Source organism: Procambarus clarkii, chromosome 67 (assembly GCF_040958095.1).
Source record: "Procambarus clarkii isolate CNS0578487 chromosome 67, FALCON_Pclarkii_2.0, whole genome shotgun sequence".
In the NCBI taxonomy this organism is placed as follows: domain Eukaryota; kingdom Metazoa; phylum Arthropoda; class Malacostraca; order Decapoda; family Cambaridae; genus Procambarus; species Procambarus clarkii.
In genome coordinates, this window is record NC_091216.1 from 23431622 (window position 1) to 23450337 (window position 18716).

At 47.4% G+C, this 18716-nt stretch overlaps 2 protein-coding genes across 8 annotated transcripts in view; one reads left to right on the top strand and one right to left on the bottom strand.

Annotated features, from left to right (window-relative positions):
• Positions 1-18716, bottom strand: part of LOC123767687 (collagen alpha-1(I) chain) — a 484084-nt gene that overhangs the window by 210257 nt on the left and 255111 nt on the right. The gene's annotated exons all lie outside the window — the stretch shown is intronic.
• On the top strand, positions 1952-5055 carry LOC138355401 (110 kDa antigen-like). The gene is made up of 3 exons (XM_069310291.1): positions 1952-2086; positions 2720-3181; positions 5029-5055. The coding sequence occupies exons 1-3, from the start codon at positions 1952-1954 to the stop codon at positions 5053-5055; spliced, it is 624 nt and encodes a 207-aa protein (XP_069166392.1).

Consider the following 18716-nt stretch of genomic DNA (forward strand, 5'->3'; position numbering starts at 1 on the left):
GGTACCATAGGTACAGAGAACACTGTATGAAGAACAGAGGTGCCATAGGTACAGAGAACACTGTATGAAGAACAGAGGTGCCATAGGTACAATGAACACTGTATGAAGAACAGAGGTGCCATAGGTACAATGAACACTGTATGAAGAACAGAGGTGCCATAGGTACAAAGAACACTGTATGAAGAACAGAGGTGCCATAGGTACAGAGAACACTGTATGAAGAACAGAGGTGCCATAGGTACAATGAACACTGTATGAAGAACAGAGGTGCCATAGGTACAATGAACACTGTATGAAGAACAGAGGTGCCATAGGTACAAAGAACACTGTATGAAGAACAGAGGTTCACGGGTGTTCAATATCCCAGCAAGAAATATCGTCGGAACAAAAGTGCGAGTGTTCAAGAAGCCGCCTACGTACCCACCTACCTTGTGTAGCTTCCAGGGATCAATGGCCCCGCTGCCCGGTCTCTGACCAGGCCACCTAGTTGGTCGTCTGGTCAACTAGGCTGTTAGAGGCAGCTGCTCACAGCCTGACGAATGAATCACAGTCTGATCAACCCATCACAGGTTGATCAGGTATTTTTTGGAGGTGTTGGACGAGGTCTCTCTTGAACACTGTGTGTGTACTCATCTATTTGTACTCGCCTAATTGTGCTTGCGGGGGTTGAGCTTTGTGTCTTTGGTCCCGCCTCTCAACTGTCAATCAACTGGTGTACAGGTTCCTGAGCCTACTGGGCTCTATCATATCTACATTTGAAACTGTGTATGGAGTCAGCCTCCACCACATCAATTCCTAGTGCATTCTATTTACTAATTACTCTGACACTGAAAAATTCTTTCTAATGTCTCTGTGGCTCATTTGGGTACTCAGTTTCCACCTGTGTGTCCCCTTGTTCGTGTTCCACCCGTGCTGAAGAGTTTGTCTTTGTCCACCTTGTCAATTCCCCTGTGTGTGTGTGTGTGTACTCACCTATTTGTACTCACCTATTTGTGCTTGCGGGGGTTGAGCTTTGGCTCTTTGGTCCCGCCTCTCAACTGTCAATCAACTGGTGTACAGATTCCTGAGCCTACTGGGCTCTATCATATCTACATTTAAAACTGTGTATGGAGTCAGCCTCCACCACATCACTGCCTAATGCATTCCATCCGTTAACTACTCTGACACTAAAAAAGTTCCTTCTAACGTCTGTGTGTGTGTGTGTGTGTGTGTGTGTACTCACCTATTTTTGTGTGCAGGAACGAGCATTGACTCTTGGATCCCGCCCGCCTTTCGAGCATCGGATGTTTACAGCAATGACTCCGGTCCCATTTCCCTGTTATACCTAGTTTTAGAATTATGAATAGTATTTTGCTTCCACAACCTGTTCCTGAAGTGCATTCCATTTTTCCGCTACTCTCACGCTAAAAGAAAACTTCATAACATCTCTGACTCATCTGAGTTTCCAAACAATCTAGTTTCCTCTTGAAGATGTCCACGGTTGTTCCGGCAATATTTCTTATGCTTGCTGGGAGGACGTTGAACAACCGCGGACCTCTGATGTTTATACAGTGTTCTCTGATTGTGCCTACGGCACCTCTGCTCTTCACTGGTTCTATTCTGCATTTTCTTCCATATCGTTCACTCCAGTACGTTGTTATTTTACTGTGTAGATTTGGAACCTGACCCTCCAGTGTCTTCCACGTGTATATTATTTGATATCTCTCTCGTCTCCTTTCTAGTGAGTACATTTGGAGAGCTTTGAGACGATCCCAATAATTTAGGTGCTTTATCGCGTCTATGTGTACCGTATATGTTCTCTGTATTCCCTCTATTTCAGCAATCTCTCCTGCTCTGAAGGGTGAAAGAAACATTTTGCCCATTTGTCTCCGCCTCCACCGGGGATCGAACCCGGAACCTCAGGACTACGAATCCGAAGCGCTGTCCACCCAGCTGCCAGGCGCCAGCTGTCATGTTGCTGCAAGTGCCGGATCAACTGGGCTGTAGTGGATATGTGCGGGCTGCTCCGAGCAACAGCCTGATGGACCAAGCTCTCACAGGTCAAGGCTGGTCCCAAGAACAGAACAACTCACAGAAACCACTTCAGGTACAAACCAGGTATACGTGTGCATGTTTGCATGTTCCTCTTGGCAGTTTTTTCCCCTTCGTGGGGATTTTCTGGTCATGTGCTCCCCTAACCCCCGCTAACATCCCCTTACCTTGAGGTTACGTTGAGGTGCTTCCGGGGCTTAGTGTCCCCGCGGCCCGGTCGTTGACCAGGCCTCCTGGTCCCCTAACAGGAACCTTCCCCCAACACCCCCACCCCACCACCCCCTCTCAGTACACCCGTGTTAATTAACAAGCCATTACCCCCAACTGCCCATATTACTCTGTAACTATCAAACTTCATTCACACGCTAATTATCAATCAATTAGTACCATATATCTTACTATTTTTTAGACATTTGCGTTATGGTTAATGTTGAGGGAGCAGGTGGTGGTGGAGGCGCAGGTGGTGGTGGAGGCGCAGGTGGTGGTGGAGGCGCAGGTGGTGGAGGCGCAGGTGGTGGTGGAGGCGCAGGTGGTGGTGGAGGCGCAGGTGGTGGAGGCGCAGGTGGTGGTGGAGGCGCAGGTGGTGGTGGAGGCGCAGGTGGTGGTGGAGGCGCAGGTGGTGGAGGAGGCGCAGGTGGTGGTGGAGGCGCAGGTGGTGGTGGAGGCGCAGGTGGTGGAGGCGGCGCAGGTGGTGGAGGAGGCGCAGGTGGTGGAGGCGGCGCAGGTGGTGGAGGAGGCGCAGGTGGTGGAGGAGGCGCAGGTGGTGGAGAAGGCGCAGGTGGTGGAGGAGGCGCAGGTGGTGGAGGAGGCGCAGGTGGTGGAGAAGGCGCAGGTGGTGGAGGCGCAGGTGGTGGAGGAGGAGCAGGTGGTGGAGGCGGCACAGGTGGTGGAGGAGACACAGGTGGTGGAGGAGGCGCAGGTGGTGGAGGAGGCGCAGGTGGTGGAGGAGGCGCAGGTGGTGGAGGCGGCGCAGGTGGTGGAGGAGGCGCAGGTGGTGGAGGCGCAGGTGGTGGAGGAGGCGCAGGTGGTGGAGAAGGCGCAGGTGGTGGAGGAGGCGCAGGTGGTGGAGGAGGCGCAGGTGGTGGAGAAGGCGCAGGTGGTGGAGGAGGCGCAGGTGGTGGAGGAGGCGCAGGTGGTGGAGGAGGCGCAGGTGGTGGAGGCGGCACAGGTGGTGGAGGAGACACAGGTGGTGGAGGAGGCGCAGGTGGTGGAGGAGGCGCAGGTGGTGGAGGCGGCGCAGGTGGTGGAGGAGGCGCAGGTGGTGGAGGAGGCGCAGGTGGTGGAGGAGGCGCAGGTGGTGGAGAAGGCGCAGGTGGTGGAGGAGGCGCAGGTGGTGGAGGCGGCACAGGTGGTGGAGGAGACACAGGTGCACGACACAGCACTATGGGGAGGGGGTAGAGGTGGGGGGGGGGGTGTCTAACAGGTGTTTACCAGGCCACCTACACCTGTACACCTGCTCCAGCTTACCCTCTCACTCACCATCCCCTCCCCTCCCTCCCCCCTTTACTCATCCCCTGCCTCACTCACTCGTCCCTTCTCCCTGTCGTTCATTGCCTTCGTCCCTCCCTCCCTCTCTCCCTCCCTCCCTCCCTCCCTCACTCACTCACTCTCGCCCTCACTCTCTCTCTCCCTCACTCTCTCACTCTCTCCCTCACTCTCTCACTCTCTCCCTCTCTCCCTCACTCACTCACTCACTCACTCACTCCCTCCCTCCCTCACTCACTCACTCTTCTCCCCGGTCTCCTTCGCGACCTACACCTCCCCTACACTGGCCTTCTCGCCTCACACTCCCCCTCATACTCCTCATGACACCTTAATGAGTCGTCTCTGTATAATTCACAGCAGTTGAGGAACGAGTGACTCAACTTCACTTGGTAGTCACATAACCATATAACTTTATATTCTCCTATTTAGTTCCTTTGTCCAAATGAGAGAGAGAGAGAGAGAGAGAGAGAGAGAGAGAGAGAGAGAGAGAGAGAGAGAGAGAGAGAGAGAGAGAGAGAGAGAGAGAGAGAGAGAGAGAGAGGGAGAGAGAGAGAGGGAAGATGCTGGTCTAGCTCTCCCCAGGCCGCATGCGGTGCACATTCCAGCCTGTCCTCCAAAAATGAGGAGGTAAATGTAACAGCCCCATAAGTGCAATTATGTATTATGTATGACAGTCAGGAATTGTACATATTTACACGTAGTATTAAAACGTACTGTCAATTCGGAGGATGGGTTGCACATTCTACAATCTACAATACAAGTCACAGCTTCGTGTCATCCTTTGCAGATGACACAAAAATCAGCATGAAAATTACCTCTGCTGAAGACATTGAAAAACTACACGTTGATATTATTAAAGTTTTTTCGACTGGGCAACAGAAAATAACATGGTGTTTAACAGTGATAAATTCCAGGTACTCAGGTACGGTAAAAATGAGAACCTTAAACATAATACAGGGTACAAAACACAATCAAATGTGCCCATAGTAGGAAAACAGTACGTCAAGGATTTGGGAATAATACATAATGGGAGAGATACATAATTGGGATTTGGGAGAGATACATAATACTCTCGTCTGACGACGAGAATATTATGTATCTCTCCCGCCTGCGCTCAAGAGAATACAGATTTAGGCTCTTTAGTCGGTCCCAATAGTTTAGATGTTTTACTGAGTGGATTCTAGCAGTAAAGATCTCTGCACGCTCTCCAGGTCAGCAATTTCTCCAGCTTTGAAAGGGGCTGTCATTGTGCAGCAGTACTCCACTCTTAGAGAGCACAAGCGTCTTGAAGAGTATCATCATCGGTATAGCATCTCTAAGTGTGAAAAGTTCTTGTTATCCAACCTGTCATTTCTCTTACAGTTGTGACGGCTACTTTATTGTGTTCTTTAAAGGTAAGGTCTTCCGACATGAGTACACCCAGATCCTTTACATTGCTTTTTCGTTCTATGTTATGATTTGACTGAGTTTTGTACGTGGTTTCTGCTTTTATATTTTAATTTTTTTCCGTAGCGCATGACCTGGAACTTGTTTTCATGAAATACCATATTATTTTCTGTAGCTCACTGAAAGGCGATCAGCTGTCCCCTTTGTTTACACTCCTCACAGCTGATTATACATATACCCCCTCCCCCGCACCCCCCTATCCATCCTCTTTCAACTCAACAACTCCCCCCCCTCCCCCACCTCACTGGCCTTTAGGCTAGAAAAAGGGGGAGAGATATTGGAGGGTAGTTAAGTCCACTGCGGGCTCGCCGTGGCCCGTGCTGCTTGGAACTTTGTGTTCCGGGTGGCGAATCTTAAACAACAACAACAACATTGGAGGGCGAAGGAGAGGTGAGCAGGAGACTATTTAAGGCAGTGAGCTACATGGTGAGGATCCCAAAAGGAATCCACAGGGGAAATAGCAGTTAGGTTATGTAGACTACGTCTAGGTTACAGATGCAACTGGGAGATTGGTGAACCCCGATAGAGAGAGTGCATCTTCTGCCAAACAGTTACAGAAAAGCCATTACTTCACTATCTTCTGGAATGTGAAGCAACCAACGACCTTAGAAGAGCTTTAAGAGTCCCTGAATCTTGCAGTGGCCACCCTGAAGCCATCAACACAGCCACTCTCCTGGTCAACAAAGGTGTCCAGCAGCTGGACACCCTCATAGAGACTGAAGCAGTATCTTCCCCCGCGATAACAGCTTGATTAAATGCAACCTCAGAATACTGAAAAGAATTACTGAAAAAAAATTGTACCACTTACGGGCTATTCATGCCCGTGCCACCTCTTGGGTGGCTTAATCTTTATCAATCAATCAATCATGGTGAGGAACATTCAGTACCGCTCCCGTGCCAGGGTAAGTCCACTACGGGTTCACCACAACCCGTGCTACTTGCCCCGCTCCCGTGCCAGGTAAGTTACGGACTCACCACAGCCCGTGCCACTTGGAACTTTTGTTCCGAGTAGCTGAATCTAAAAACAACAACATGATGATGAGGAGTTACGGGCTATTCATGCCCGTGCCACCTCCTGGTTGGCTTCATTAATCTTGGTGAGGAGCACCCTGCCTGACCTCTCGCCCTTCTCACCCCACCAACCATCACACTTTTCCTCCTGCTGCTCCTGCTACTGTTGCTGCTACTGGCGCCAGCAGTGTTGCTGGCCCAGGCACCACTATTGCTGGTGGGTGGCGCCCGCTTGCTCTGGCGCGCACACAGGAGCCGGCAGGGTAGGGATACAAGGGATACAGAGCGCTGGTCGTCGGACAGTATATTGGATAACTCGCGACTTCAAAGATACAAGTTGACCTTTGACACGGAGGCCAGGCATGTCAGGCACGCCTGCGTGGGGGCAGGGGGGGTGCCTCCTTCACCCTCTATCCCTTCTCTCCCTCCATCCTCTCCCTCAACTCTTCCACTCTCACCCTTCTCCATTATCATTTAGATTTGTTTCTTAAAAGAAAGTAGCTTGTTCCAACCCCCCCCCCCCAGTCTACCGACCGACCAGGCTGTTGGTGTCTTCTTCTCGCAGTCTGATGTAGACACACTATAGCTCAGTTGATTGAAAACGGATTGCCGAGACGTACCCGATTGATTGATTGATGAAGATTAAGTCACCCAAAAGGTGGCACGGGCATGAATAGCCCGTAAGTGGTGGCCCTTTTGAGCCATTACCAGTATCAAGAGCTGATACTGGAGATCTGTGGAGGTGCGACTGCACCCTGCGTGACGGGAGATGTCTCCCGTGCGAGACGTATCCATTCCAGGGTTACCTTTATAAGGGAGTATTGGGAAGCTTGGAGCTGTCACTGTTTACTGTGGGGGGAAAGTGTACAAGAGGAGCAGGCGTGTCACACACCACGGTGTAGAGGGGTTACCTTACTTTACCTTGAGGTAGGGTAAGGGAACACCCCCTAGGTAGGGTAAGGTAACGTAGTAAATCTTGCCCGACAAACTTGACCGCGTTCAACGACAGGTTTAGGCAAATAAGATAGGAAAAAGACGGCTGGGTAAACTGTATTTTCCTAGGCAGTCAAAAAGGTATTTGATACTTGAGCATAAAAGGCTGTGAACAAGATGGAGAACCAGCCTGCGATAATTGGGAAGACAATAATCTGGGTAAAGGAGCATACCTGGTTGATACCTGGTTGATACCTGGTTGATACCTGGTTGATACCTGGTTGATACCTGGTTGATGGGGTTCTGGGAGTTCTTCTACTCCCCAAGCCCGGCCCGAGGCCAGGCGCGACTTGTGAGAGTTTGGTCCACCAGGCTGTTGCTTGAAGCGGCCCGCAGGCCCACATACCCACCACAGCCCGGTTGGTCCGGAACTTCTCTTAGAAAACCGTCCAGTTTTCTCTTGAAGATGTCCACGGTTGTTCCGGCAATATTTCTTATAGTCGCTTATTCTACCAGACAATCTATACAACATTTGTTAAGACCAAACTGGAATATATTTAACTGACAAGGAATCTGCACCTTGGGAAGCATAACTTCAAAATTGAAAACGAAAGGCAGTTTGCAACAAGATTGGTGCCAAAGCAATGAGGAATAGCTAAGGAAACTAGATATCACATCCCTAGAAGCTAGAAGAAACAGAGCGAATATGATCTATATTGAGGTTATCTTGAGATGATTTCGGGGCTTTAGTGTCCCAGCGGCCCGGTCCTCGACCAGGCCTCCACCCCCAGGAAGCAGCCAGTGACAGCTGACTAACACCCAGGTACCTATTTACTGCTAGGTAACAGGAGCATTCAGGGTGAAAGAAACTTTGCCCATTTGTTTCTTTGCCCATGATCACAACATACCAGATACCGAGTGAAATGGACAAGGTGGACAAGGCCAGCATTTTTAAATTGAAAAAAATACAAAAAGAGTCGACACAATTGGAAGCTGGAAACGCTAATGGGCCAAAGAAATGTAAGGAAACACTCCCAGCCTGTACAGGTGGCCAACAATTGGAACGCACTGAAAGAACAAGTTGTGGAAGCCACCTCCATCCACAACCTTAAAACCCGATTCGACAAGGAATTCGAACATTGGGATATTTCAATGATAACGCAACAGGTACAAAAAAGTCATGTACGCGGGGCATCAAGAGCTACACCTCACTCTTCCCTAGACACTGATAGGTAACTACTACCACCACTACCACCACTACCACCACCCAGTTGTCACAATAAACACAAGGGCGGCAGAAGCAACACTAAGCGAGGTTAGCGCCCCGGTCTCACACGTTCTGGAAAGGTAAATGACTTGTGGACCATCCGGTTTGCCTGAGGTCAGAGGTCAGCCTCCACCCACTGACGAAACACCACCACCACCACCCCCACCACCACCACCACCACCACCACCACCCCCACCACCACCCCCACCACCACCACCACCACCCCCACCACCACCATACATAAACAAAACTCCCACAAACACAGCCTAACACCACCTACTGGAGCCGTACGATACAATGACTGATCAGCCTGCCTATTACACTGCAGAAGGAGCATGAGGGTAACGAGAGGCCATTAGGGGAGGAAGACATTGGAGGGGGAAAAGACCACCCCTTAAGTTTGAGGCAAACAGGGATTTACCTACCAGGGTGTACAGAAGGAAGGTTACCTTACCTTGCGGTTACGTTGCGAAGATCTCGGGGCTTAGCGTCCCCGTTCCTCAACCAGGCCTTCTGGTTGCTGGACTGGTCAACCAGGCTGTTAGATGCTGCGGCTGCTCGCAGCCTGACGTATGAGTCACAGCCTGGTTGATCAGGTATCCTTTTGGAGGTGTTTATCCCGTTCTCTCTTGAACACTGAGGGGGGGTCGACCAGTCATGTCCCTCACAGTTATGCATAACTGGTCGACCCCTCACAGTGTTCAAGAGAGAACACCTCCAAAAGGATACCTGATCAACCAGGCTGTGACTCATACGTCAGGGTGCGAGCAGCTGCATCTAACAGCCTGGTTGACCAGTCCAGCAACCAGGAGGCCTGGGCAGTGACCGGGCCGCGCAGAAGTTGACCCCCGCAAGGTAGGTAGCTACCCAAACATAGCGATAAAAATATATATGACAGGGAAGACATACGTCTCAAGCCATTGTATTAGCAGGAGCAAAATTTCGTGAGCATTTACAAAAACAGGTCTATAGATCTCTTTGAGAAATTCCTCCCATCTCCCCAGTAGGGAGGTGCGGTGGGGGGGGGGGGTGGAAGAGACCACAGCCACATCTAGGTTATCTTGAGATCATTTCGGGGCTTAGCGTCCCCGCGGCCCGGTCCTCAACCAGGCCTCGTTTTTGTCACACACCCGCAGGAAGCAGCCCGTAGCAGCTGTCTAACTCCCAGGTACCTATTTACTGCTAGGTAACAGGGGCATCAGCGTGAAAGAAACATTTTGCCCATTTGTCTCCACCTGCACCGGAGGGATCGAACCCGGAACCTCAGGACTACGAACCCGAAGCGCTATCCACTCAGCTGTCAGGGGTAGTTGTGGGGGAGTACCCACAACCACCAGATGTGGCTATGGTCGCCTCCCACAACCCCCACACACCTTTACTAGGTGAGTACATGTGACTGGTCGCCCCCCCCCCCCCTTCTCCCACACACACACACACCTGGCGAGCACTGGGACCAGAGAGTGAAGACATCACACACTCACTCCTCGAGTGAGTGTGAGTCTATTGAGATTTGGCTTGCGAGTGCATGATTCACTTGCCTCCCCCCCCCCATCCCCCCCATCCCCCCCATACCTGCTCTTTTATTATTATTATTTTCTACCACAGACGTGGCCGGACATTAACCATGCTAACCAGCATATTTACATTTTCTTCTGTCCTCCATGGACAGGGTGAGAGATTTGTCAAACATATAGTTCAGGGGTTTATTGTTGAACAATCAACCACAGAAGGTGATTGTAGTGCTTTTAAAATGTTAGGCTAAGCTACATACGTAAATACATAGATACACAGATTTACGTATGCCCTACATAAAGTGTTCAATGTGTCTTTTACATAGTGTCATTAATGTGTACTTACAAAAGGTGAAATGGAATTCTGATCAGCTTCCACATATACTTTATACACATACATACACACACACATACGTACATATACATATACACACAAATACGTACATAAACATATATACACACACATGCATTTTCCACGTGTATATTATTTGGTATCTCTCTCGTCTCCTTTCTAGTGAGGAGACATTTGGATTTGGAGACATTTTACATTTGGAGAGCTTTGAGACGATCCCAATAATTTAGATGCTTTATCGCGTCTATGCGTGCCGTATATGTTCTCTGTATTCCCTCTATTTCAGCAATCTCTCCTGCTCTGAAGGGGGAAGTGAGTACTGAGCAGTACTCAAGACGGGACAACACAAGTGATTTGAAGATGTTGTTGTTATAGATTCAGCTACTCGGAACAAGTTCCAAGTAGCACGGGCTATGGTGAGCTCGTAGTGGACTTACCTGGCACGGGAGTGGTGCCTGGACCAGTGGACTTTAAGAGTACATCCCTCCATATAGAGAGTGACCGCACTCACAGCTCCGCACCCCTCCACCTCCCGCAAGCACCCCTACAGAGCCCCACCACAAACCCCAACAGTAAACTCCTCCTCAGGCTTCCCAGACTCCAGAGGTAAGGAAATGTCACCACTGCTTGATACCTGGTTGATACCTGGTTGATGGGGTTCTGGGAGTTCTACTCCCCAAGCCCGGCCCGAGGCCAGGCTTGACTTGTGAGAGTTTGGTCCACCAGGCTGTTGCTTGAAGCGGCCCGCAGGCCCACATACCCACCACAGCCCGGTTGATACCTGCTTGATGGGGTTCTGGGAGTTGTTCTACTCCCCAAGCCCGGCCCCAGGCCAGGCTTGACTTGTGAGAGTTTGGTCCACCAGGCTGTTGCTTGGAGCGGCCCGCAGGCCCACATACCACTGTAGAAACCCCGGCTACACACACTTTAACAATGCCTGATACGAGCCAGTTACAAAACATACTACCATGACTGTATTCGAGTATACCTGGAGAGGGTTCCGAGAGTTGTTCTTCCCCGAGCCCAGCCTGGGGGTTATCTTGAGATGTTATCTTGAGATGATTTCGGGGCTTTAGTGTCCCCGCGGCCCGGTCCTCGACCAGCCCTCCACCCCCAGGAAGCAGCCCGTGACAGCTGACTAACACCCAGGTACCTATTTCACTGCTAGGTAACAGGGGCATAGGGTGAAAGAAACTGTCCATTGTTTCTCGCCGGCGCCCGCGATCGACCCCGGGACCATAGGATCACAAGTCCAGTGTGCTGTCTGCTCGGCCGACCGGCTCCCTTAACCGGCCAGACTTATCTTGTGATAACTTGGTCCAACAGTCTGTCTGTTGCTACGGTGTACAAGCTGCGTACTACTACAAGCTGCCCGTCCACCATTCAAGGCTATTTGTAATGTGATCTCTTCCCACTGTAGTTAAGACACAGTCGGCTCCGCACGCTACAACCAAATCTTAGCCTTGCGACAATCTTAGACTTGCGATAATCTTAGACTTGCGACAATCTTAGACTTGCGACAATCTTAGACTTGCGATAATCTTAGACTTGCGACAATCTTAGACTTGCGACAATCTTAGACTTGCGTCAATAAGACAATTTCCTTATTATATAATGGTGGCGTTGAATGGCCGGCGTGAATACACATAAATGTGCTCGGAAATAATCTCCTTTTATAACGAAATAAGACAAGTTCAAGTATGTTTATTGAGATAAGCAATAAATACATCTCAAAGGGATAGAGTAGCTTAGGCTATTTCTACTCCCTACGAAATAAGACCAAGATAAGTGGACTCCAAGGAAGTCGACGCGGCGTTCAGATCGTTGACTTCCTTTGCTATCATCCGCCACCAATTTCCGCCTTATTGCTTAGTAGAATGAGCTTGTTTCACCATTTGGTCACCACTTGGTCCGGGAGACATCTCCCGTCACGCTGGGTGCAGTTGCGCCTCCACAGATCTCCAGTATCATCTTTTGATACTGGTAATGGCTCGAAAGGGCCACCACTTACGGGCTATTCATGCCCGTGCCACCTCTTGGGTGGCTTAATCTTCATCTTCAATCAAGCTTGTTTCAGAGAAGAATGATGCTTAGTCCCGCTCACACAGCAATCATACACCAATATTATTGTAAGAAAATATTATATAATTAATAATCATGGATATAGAAGAAATCTTGGAGAGTTTAGGCCGTTTGGGGAAATTCTACCCGAGAGCTTCGGGTCGGAACCTGTTGGCTGACCTCACATTATGTAGTTGCTGAGGCGATCACGTTGCTGTGGCCACTTCTGCCGTGTCCTGTGGAGGGTGTGGCGTGTTGGAGGGTGAGTGTTGGAGGGTGAGTGTTGGAGGAGTATGAGGGGGGTATATAATGGGGGTGAGTGTTGGAGGAGATTATGAGGGAGGGGGGCGAGTATGAGGGAGGGGGGCGAGTATGAGGGTGAGGGTGCTGGAGGCGAGTATGAGAGAGGAGGAGAAGGCGGCCCAAGTGTTGCGACAACGGACACAACACACAACTTCCAACACAAGTTGTTGCCTCCACAGATCGACCTTGAACGACATTCCCCCCCCCCCCCCCGGCTCCTCCCGTCACGGCAATAACCCTACCCCCCCCCCCCCCATTAACCCTCTCCATTACCTGTTGCCGAGTTCGCGAGTGGTGCCCCCGCGGCTGGCCTAAGGTAACCTGTTGTTGTTTAAGATTCAGCTACTTGGAACAAAAAGTTCCAAGTAGCACGGGCTATGGTGAGCCCGGAGTGGACTTACATGGCACTGGAGCTGGGCGATGGGTCTAAGGTAATCTTTTTGCCGTTTTTTCTGGACATTGTGATTGTATTTTTTTTATTGTAATAACATATCCTGGTATACTGGTATTTATGCATGTTCTCTAGACTATATATATTCAGGATTACACTGTGTGTGTGTGTGTCAAGATGATCAAAGAAAATCCCCAGCTCACAGGGCGGTTAGTCAACCACTGCAGCCGCGTTCAACAGCCTGCTTGAGACCTGGTTGATGGGGTTCTGGGAGTTCTTCTACTTCCCAAGCCCGGCCCGAAGCCCGGCTCGACTTGTGAGTTTGGTCCACCAGGCTGTTGCTTGGAGCGGCCCACAGGGCCACGTACCCACCACAGCCCGCTGATCCGGAACTCCTCTTAGAAAACAGTCCAGTTTTCTCTTGAAGATGTCCACGGTTGTTCCGGCAATATTTCTTATAGTCGCTGGGAGGACGTTGAACAACCGCGGACCTCTGATGTTTATACAGTGTTCTCTGATTGTGCCTATGGCACCTCTGCTCTTCACTGGTTCAATCTTGCATTTTCTTCCATATCGTTCACTCCAGTACGTTGTTATTTTACTGTGTAGATTTGGGACCTGACCCTCCAGTATTTTCCATGTGTATATTATTTGGTATCTATCTCGTCTCCTTTCTAGAGAGTACATTTGGAGAGCTTTGAGACGATCCCAATAATTTAGGTGTTTTATCTCGTCTATGCGTGCCGTATATGTTCTCTGTATTCCCTCTATTTCAGCAATCTCTCCTGCTCTGAAGGGGGAAGTGAGTACTGAGCAGTACTCAAGACGGGACAACACAAGTGACTTGAAGAGTACAACCATTGTGATGGGATCCCTGGATTTGAAAGTTCTCGAAATCCATCCGATCATTTTTCTGGCTGACGCGATATTTGCTTGGTTATGCTCCCTAAATGTTAGATCGTCGGACATCATTATTCCCAAATCCTTGACATGCTGTTTTTCTACTATGGGAAGATTCGATTGTGTTTTGTACCCTGTATTATGTTTCAGATCCTCATTTTTGCCGTACCTGAGTACCTGGAATTTATCACTGTTAAACATGTTATTTTCTGCTGCCCAATCGAAAACTTTGTTGACATCTGCTTGTAGTTTTTCAATGTCTTCAGCAGAGGTAATTTTCATGCTGATTTTTGTGTCATCTGCAAAGGATGACACGAAGCTGTGACGTGTATTTTTGTCTATATCAGATATGAGAATAAGGAACAGCTATGATGCAAGGACTGTACCTTGAGGTACAGAGCTTTTAACATCGCTTGGACTCGATTTTATCTGATTGACTGTTACTCTTTGTGTTCTGTTCGACAGGAAATTGAGTATCCAGCGTTCTACTTTACCAGTTATTCCCATTGACCTCATTTTGTGTGCTATCACTCCATGGTCACATTTATCGAATGCCTTTGCGAAGTCTGTGTATACAACATCTGCATTTTGTTCTTCTTCTGAAGCTTCTGTGATTTTGTCATAGTAGTTGAGTAACTTTGACAGACAGGATCTTCCCGCTCTAAATCCATGTTGTCCTGGGTTGTGTAGCTCACTATTTTCAATAAAACTAGAAATTTGATTCCTAATCACTCTTTCAAAAACTTTTATTATATGTGTTGTTAGTGCAACTGGTCTATAATTTTTTGCCAAGGCTTTACTACCCCCCCTTGTCCAGAGGAGCTATATCTGCAGATTTAAGTGCTGCTGATATCTCCCCTGTATCCAGGCTCTTTCTCCATATTACGCTGAGTGCTCTCGCTACTGGTAACTTACATTTCTTTATGAATATTGAATTCCACAAGTCAGGCCCAGTGGCTGGGGTTAGAGTGTGTGTTAGAGAGAAATATATGTAGTAGACATAATTGAGGAAAAAAGATTGTTAGAAAGACGGCGTCCAAGAGCTAAATAGATCGATTCTGCAAACACAAATAGTAAATACACATGCAGTTTCTACCTCACACTTGTAGGTTAGACAGACATGATCACAGCTTCTTATCTTCTTGAGGTTATCTTGAGATGATTTCGGGGCTTTGTGTCCCCGCGGCCCGGTCCTCGACCAGGCCTCCTCGTCCAACAGCCTGGTCAACCAGGCTGTTGGACGCGGCTGCTCGCAGCCTGACGTATGAATCACAGCCTGGTTGATCAGGTATCCTTTGGAAGTGCTAATCCAGTTCTCTCTTGAAAACTGTGAGGGGTCGGCCAGTTATGTCCCTTATGTGTAGTGGAAGCGTGTTGAACAGTCTCGGGCCTCTGATGTTGATAGTTCTCTCTCAGAGTACCTGTTGCACCTCTGCTCTTCAACGGGGGTATTCTGCACATCCTGCCATGCCTCCTGGTCTCATGTGGTGTTATTTCTGTGTGCAGGTTTGGGATCAGTACTTAAAGAGTTAAGTGAACTCAAGACTGCTGCATCTGGGAGCTTTTCCACAAGAATAATAATGAAGTTAGTAATTCTCTAACCAGGTTACTAAACACCGCAACATCACAGGATACCTGTAGTGGGTTCCCAGAGTTGTTCTACTCCCCCCAAGTGCCTTCTCTTGACTTACTCCCCAGGACAGGCCTGGGGGCCAGACCCGTCTTGTGGCAAGTTGATCTAAAAGGGCGTGAGGCAGACGACGGTGAATACAACAATGAGAACACTCATAACTCACAACTCACAACTCACAAGAGGGTCAATACTGCCACCGCTGCACCGCTCACCTGAAACACAAGACAAATAACATGTTAATTTACAACACTAAAAGACGTTCCACACACACACAACACTGTACAATAAGTGTTACAAAGTGTTGCAATATACCATTGTAATGATGTACGAAGACCTTAATACACAATTAAGCAGCTATCACAACTGTAAGAAAATGCCAGGTTGGATAACAAGAGGTTATCAAACAAGGGATGCCATACCAGTGATGATACTCTCCAAGACACTAGTGCTCTCTAGGGTGGAACATTGTTGCACAATAAGTCCCATGCAAGGTCCGAGAAATTGCTGACCTGCAGAGCGTACACAATTTTTTTCACTACTAGAATCCACTCTATAAAACATCTAAATAATTGGAATCTATTAAAATCTTTAAATCTGTATCCCATTGAGCGTTGGGGAGATAAATAATAATTTACATTATCAAAATTATGAATATTAAGAGGAATTGGTCCCAAATTTGCACACGAAAATAACACCACATGAGACCAGGAGGCATGGCAGGATGTGCAGAATACCCCCGTTGAAGAGCAGAGGTGCAACAGGTACTCTGAGAGAACTATCAACATCAGAGGCCCGAGACTGTTCAACACTCTTCCACTACACATAAGGGGCATAACTGGCCGACCCCTCACAGTGTTCAAGAGAGAACTATCAACATCAGAGGCCCTAGACTGTTAACATAAGAACATAAGAACATAAGAACAAAGGTAACTGCAGAAGGCCTATTGGCCCATACGAGGCAGCTCCTATTCTATAACCACCCAATCCCACTCATATACTTGTCCAACCCGTGCTTGAAACAATCGAGGGACCCCACCTCCACAATGTTACGCGGCAATTGGTTCCACAAATCAACAACCCTGTTACTGAACCAGTATTTACCCAAGTCTTTCCTAAATCTAAACTTATCCAATTTATATCCATTGTTTCGTGTTCTGTCCTGTGTTGATACTTTTAATACCCTATTAATATCCCCCCGGTTATGTCCATTCATCCACTTGTAAACCTCTATCATGTCACCCCTAACTCTTCGCCTTTCCAGTGAATGCAATTTAAGCTTTGTTAATCTTTCTTCATATGAAAGATTTCTAATTTGGGGAATTAACTTAGTCATCCTACGCTGGACACGTTCAAGTGAATTTATATCCATTCTATAATATGGCGACCAAAACTGAACTGCATAATCTAAATGGGGCCTAACTAGAGCAAGATATAGCTTGAGAACCACACCAGGTGTCTTGTTACTAACGCTGCGATTAATAAATCCAAGTGTCCGATTTGCCTTATTACGAACATTTATGCATTGATCCTTTTGTTTTAAATTCTTACTAATCATAACTCCCAGATCCCTTTCGCAATCCGACTTCGCAATCACAACACCATCTAGCTCGTATCTTGTAACTCTATCATCATTACCTAACCTCAGAACTTTACATTTATCAGCATTAAACTGCATCTGCCAATCCTTTGACCATTTCAAAACCCTATCTAGATCAACTTGAAGTGATAGTGAGTCCTCCTCCGAATTAATTTCCCTACCGATTTTCGTATCATCGGCAAATTTGCAAATGTTGCTACTCAAACCTGAATCTAAATCATTTATATATATTATAAACAACAGAGGTCCCAGGACAGAGCCTTGAGGCACTCCACTTACAACATTTTCCCACTCTGACTTGATTCCATTTATACTAACTCTCTGTTTCCTTTGGTATAGCCATGCCCTAATCCAGCTTAATATAGCACCCCCAATACCATGAGACTCTATTTTTTTAATCAGTCTTTCATGTGGCGCTGTATCAAAAGCTTTGCTAAAGTCAAGGTATACAACATCGCAATCCTTACCACTATCAACTGCCTCAACAATGCTAGAATAAAAAGATAACAAATTTGTTAAACATGAACGGCCATTTATAAAACCATGTTGCGACTCAATTATTAATTTATGTTTTTCAAGATGAAGACGAATTTTATTTGCTATTATAGATTCGAGTAACTTTCCCACAATAGACGTTAGGCTAATTGGTCGATAGTTAGACGCAAGTGATCTATCTCCTTTCTTAAAAACTGGTATCACATTAGCAACTTTCCAAAACTCTGGCACTCTGCCTGACTCTATTGATTTATTAAATATGGTTGACAGTGGGTCACAAAGCTCCTCTTTGCATTCTTTAAGCACCCTAGCAAACACTTCATCCGGCCCTGGGGATTTGTTTGGTTTGAGTTTTACTATTTGTTTAAGAACATCCTCCCTGGTAACTGCTAAACTCGTCAACCTGTCCTCGTCCCCACCCACATAGACTTGTTCGGCTGAAGGCATATTGTTAAGTTCCTCTTTAGTAAATACAGATACAAAATATTTATTAAAAATACTACTCATCTCTTCATCACTATCTGTTATTTGACCTGTCTCAGTTTTTAATGGACCTATCCTTTCCTTAGTCTTAGTACGATATAACTGAAAAAACCCTTTAGGATTTGTCTTTGCTTGCCCTGCTATGCGAACTTCATAGTTTCTTTTTGCTTTCCTTATCTCTTTTTTAACATTTCTAACCAGTTGTACGAATTCCTGTTCTAAAGTGACCTCCCCATTTTTAATCCTTTTGTACCAGGCTCTCTTTTTACCTATAAGGTTCTTCAAATTCTTTGTTATCCACTTTGGGTCATTAGTATACGATCTATTCAATTTGTATGGTATACTACGTTCCTGTGCTTTGTTTAGAATATTCTTAAATAAGTTATATATTGAATCCACATCGAAATCCCCATTTAAGTCACCTATCGCTGGGTTCATGTCTCGCTCCAAGACCGGCCCACACCCCATACCCAAGCCTTTCCAATCAATTTGACCCAAAAAATTTCTTAGGCTATTAAAATCAGCTTTTCGAAAATCTGGCACTTTAACAGAATTTTCTCCTACTGGTCTATTCCATTCTATGCTAAATCTGATTTCTTTGTGATCACTGCTCCCTAGCTCACTCCCTATTTCGATGTCATTAATTTGCGTTTCCCTGTTAGTTAACACTAAATCTAAAATATTATTTTCCCGTGTTGGTTCCTTAATGTGTTGCGTAAGAAAGCAATCGTCAATTAATTCTAGAAAATCTTCTGCTTCACTATTCCCTGTTTTGTTCAACCAGTTTATTCCGCTAAAATTAAAGTCACCCATGACA

Coding starts and splice junctions, on each gene's coding strand:
- LOC138355401 (XM_069310291.1), top strand. CDS start 1,952: ATGTTGCTGCAAGTGCCGGATCAACTGGGCTGTAGTGGATATGTGCGG. Junction 2,087..2,719: donor ACTCACAGAAACCACTTCAG/GTACAAACCAGG, acceptor GAGGCGGCGCAG/GTGGTGGAGGAGGCGCAGGT. Junction 3,182..5,028: donor AGGTGGTGGAGGAGGCGCAG/GTGGTGGAGGCG, acceptor TTTTTTCCGTAG/CGCATGACCTGGAACTTGTT.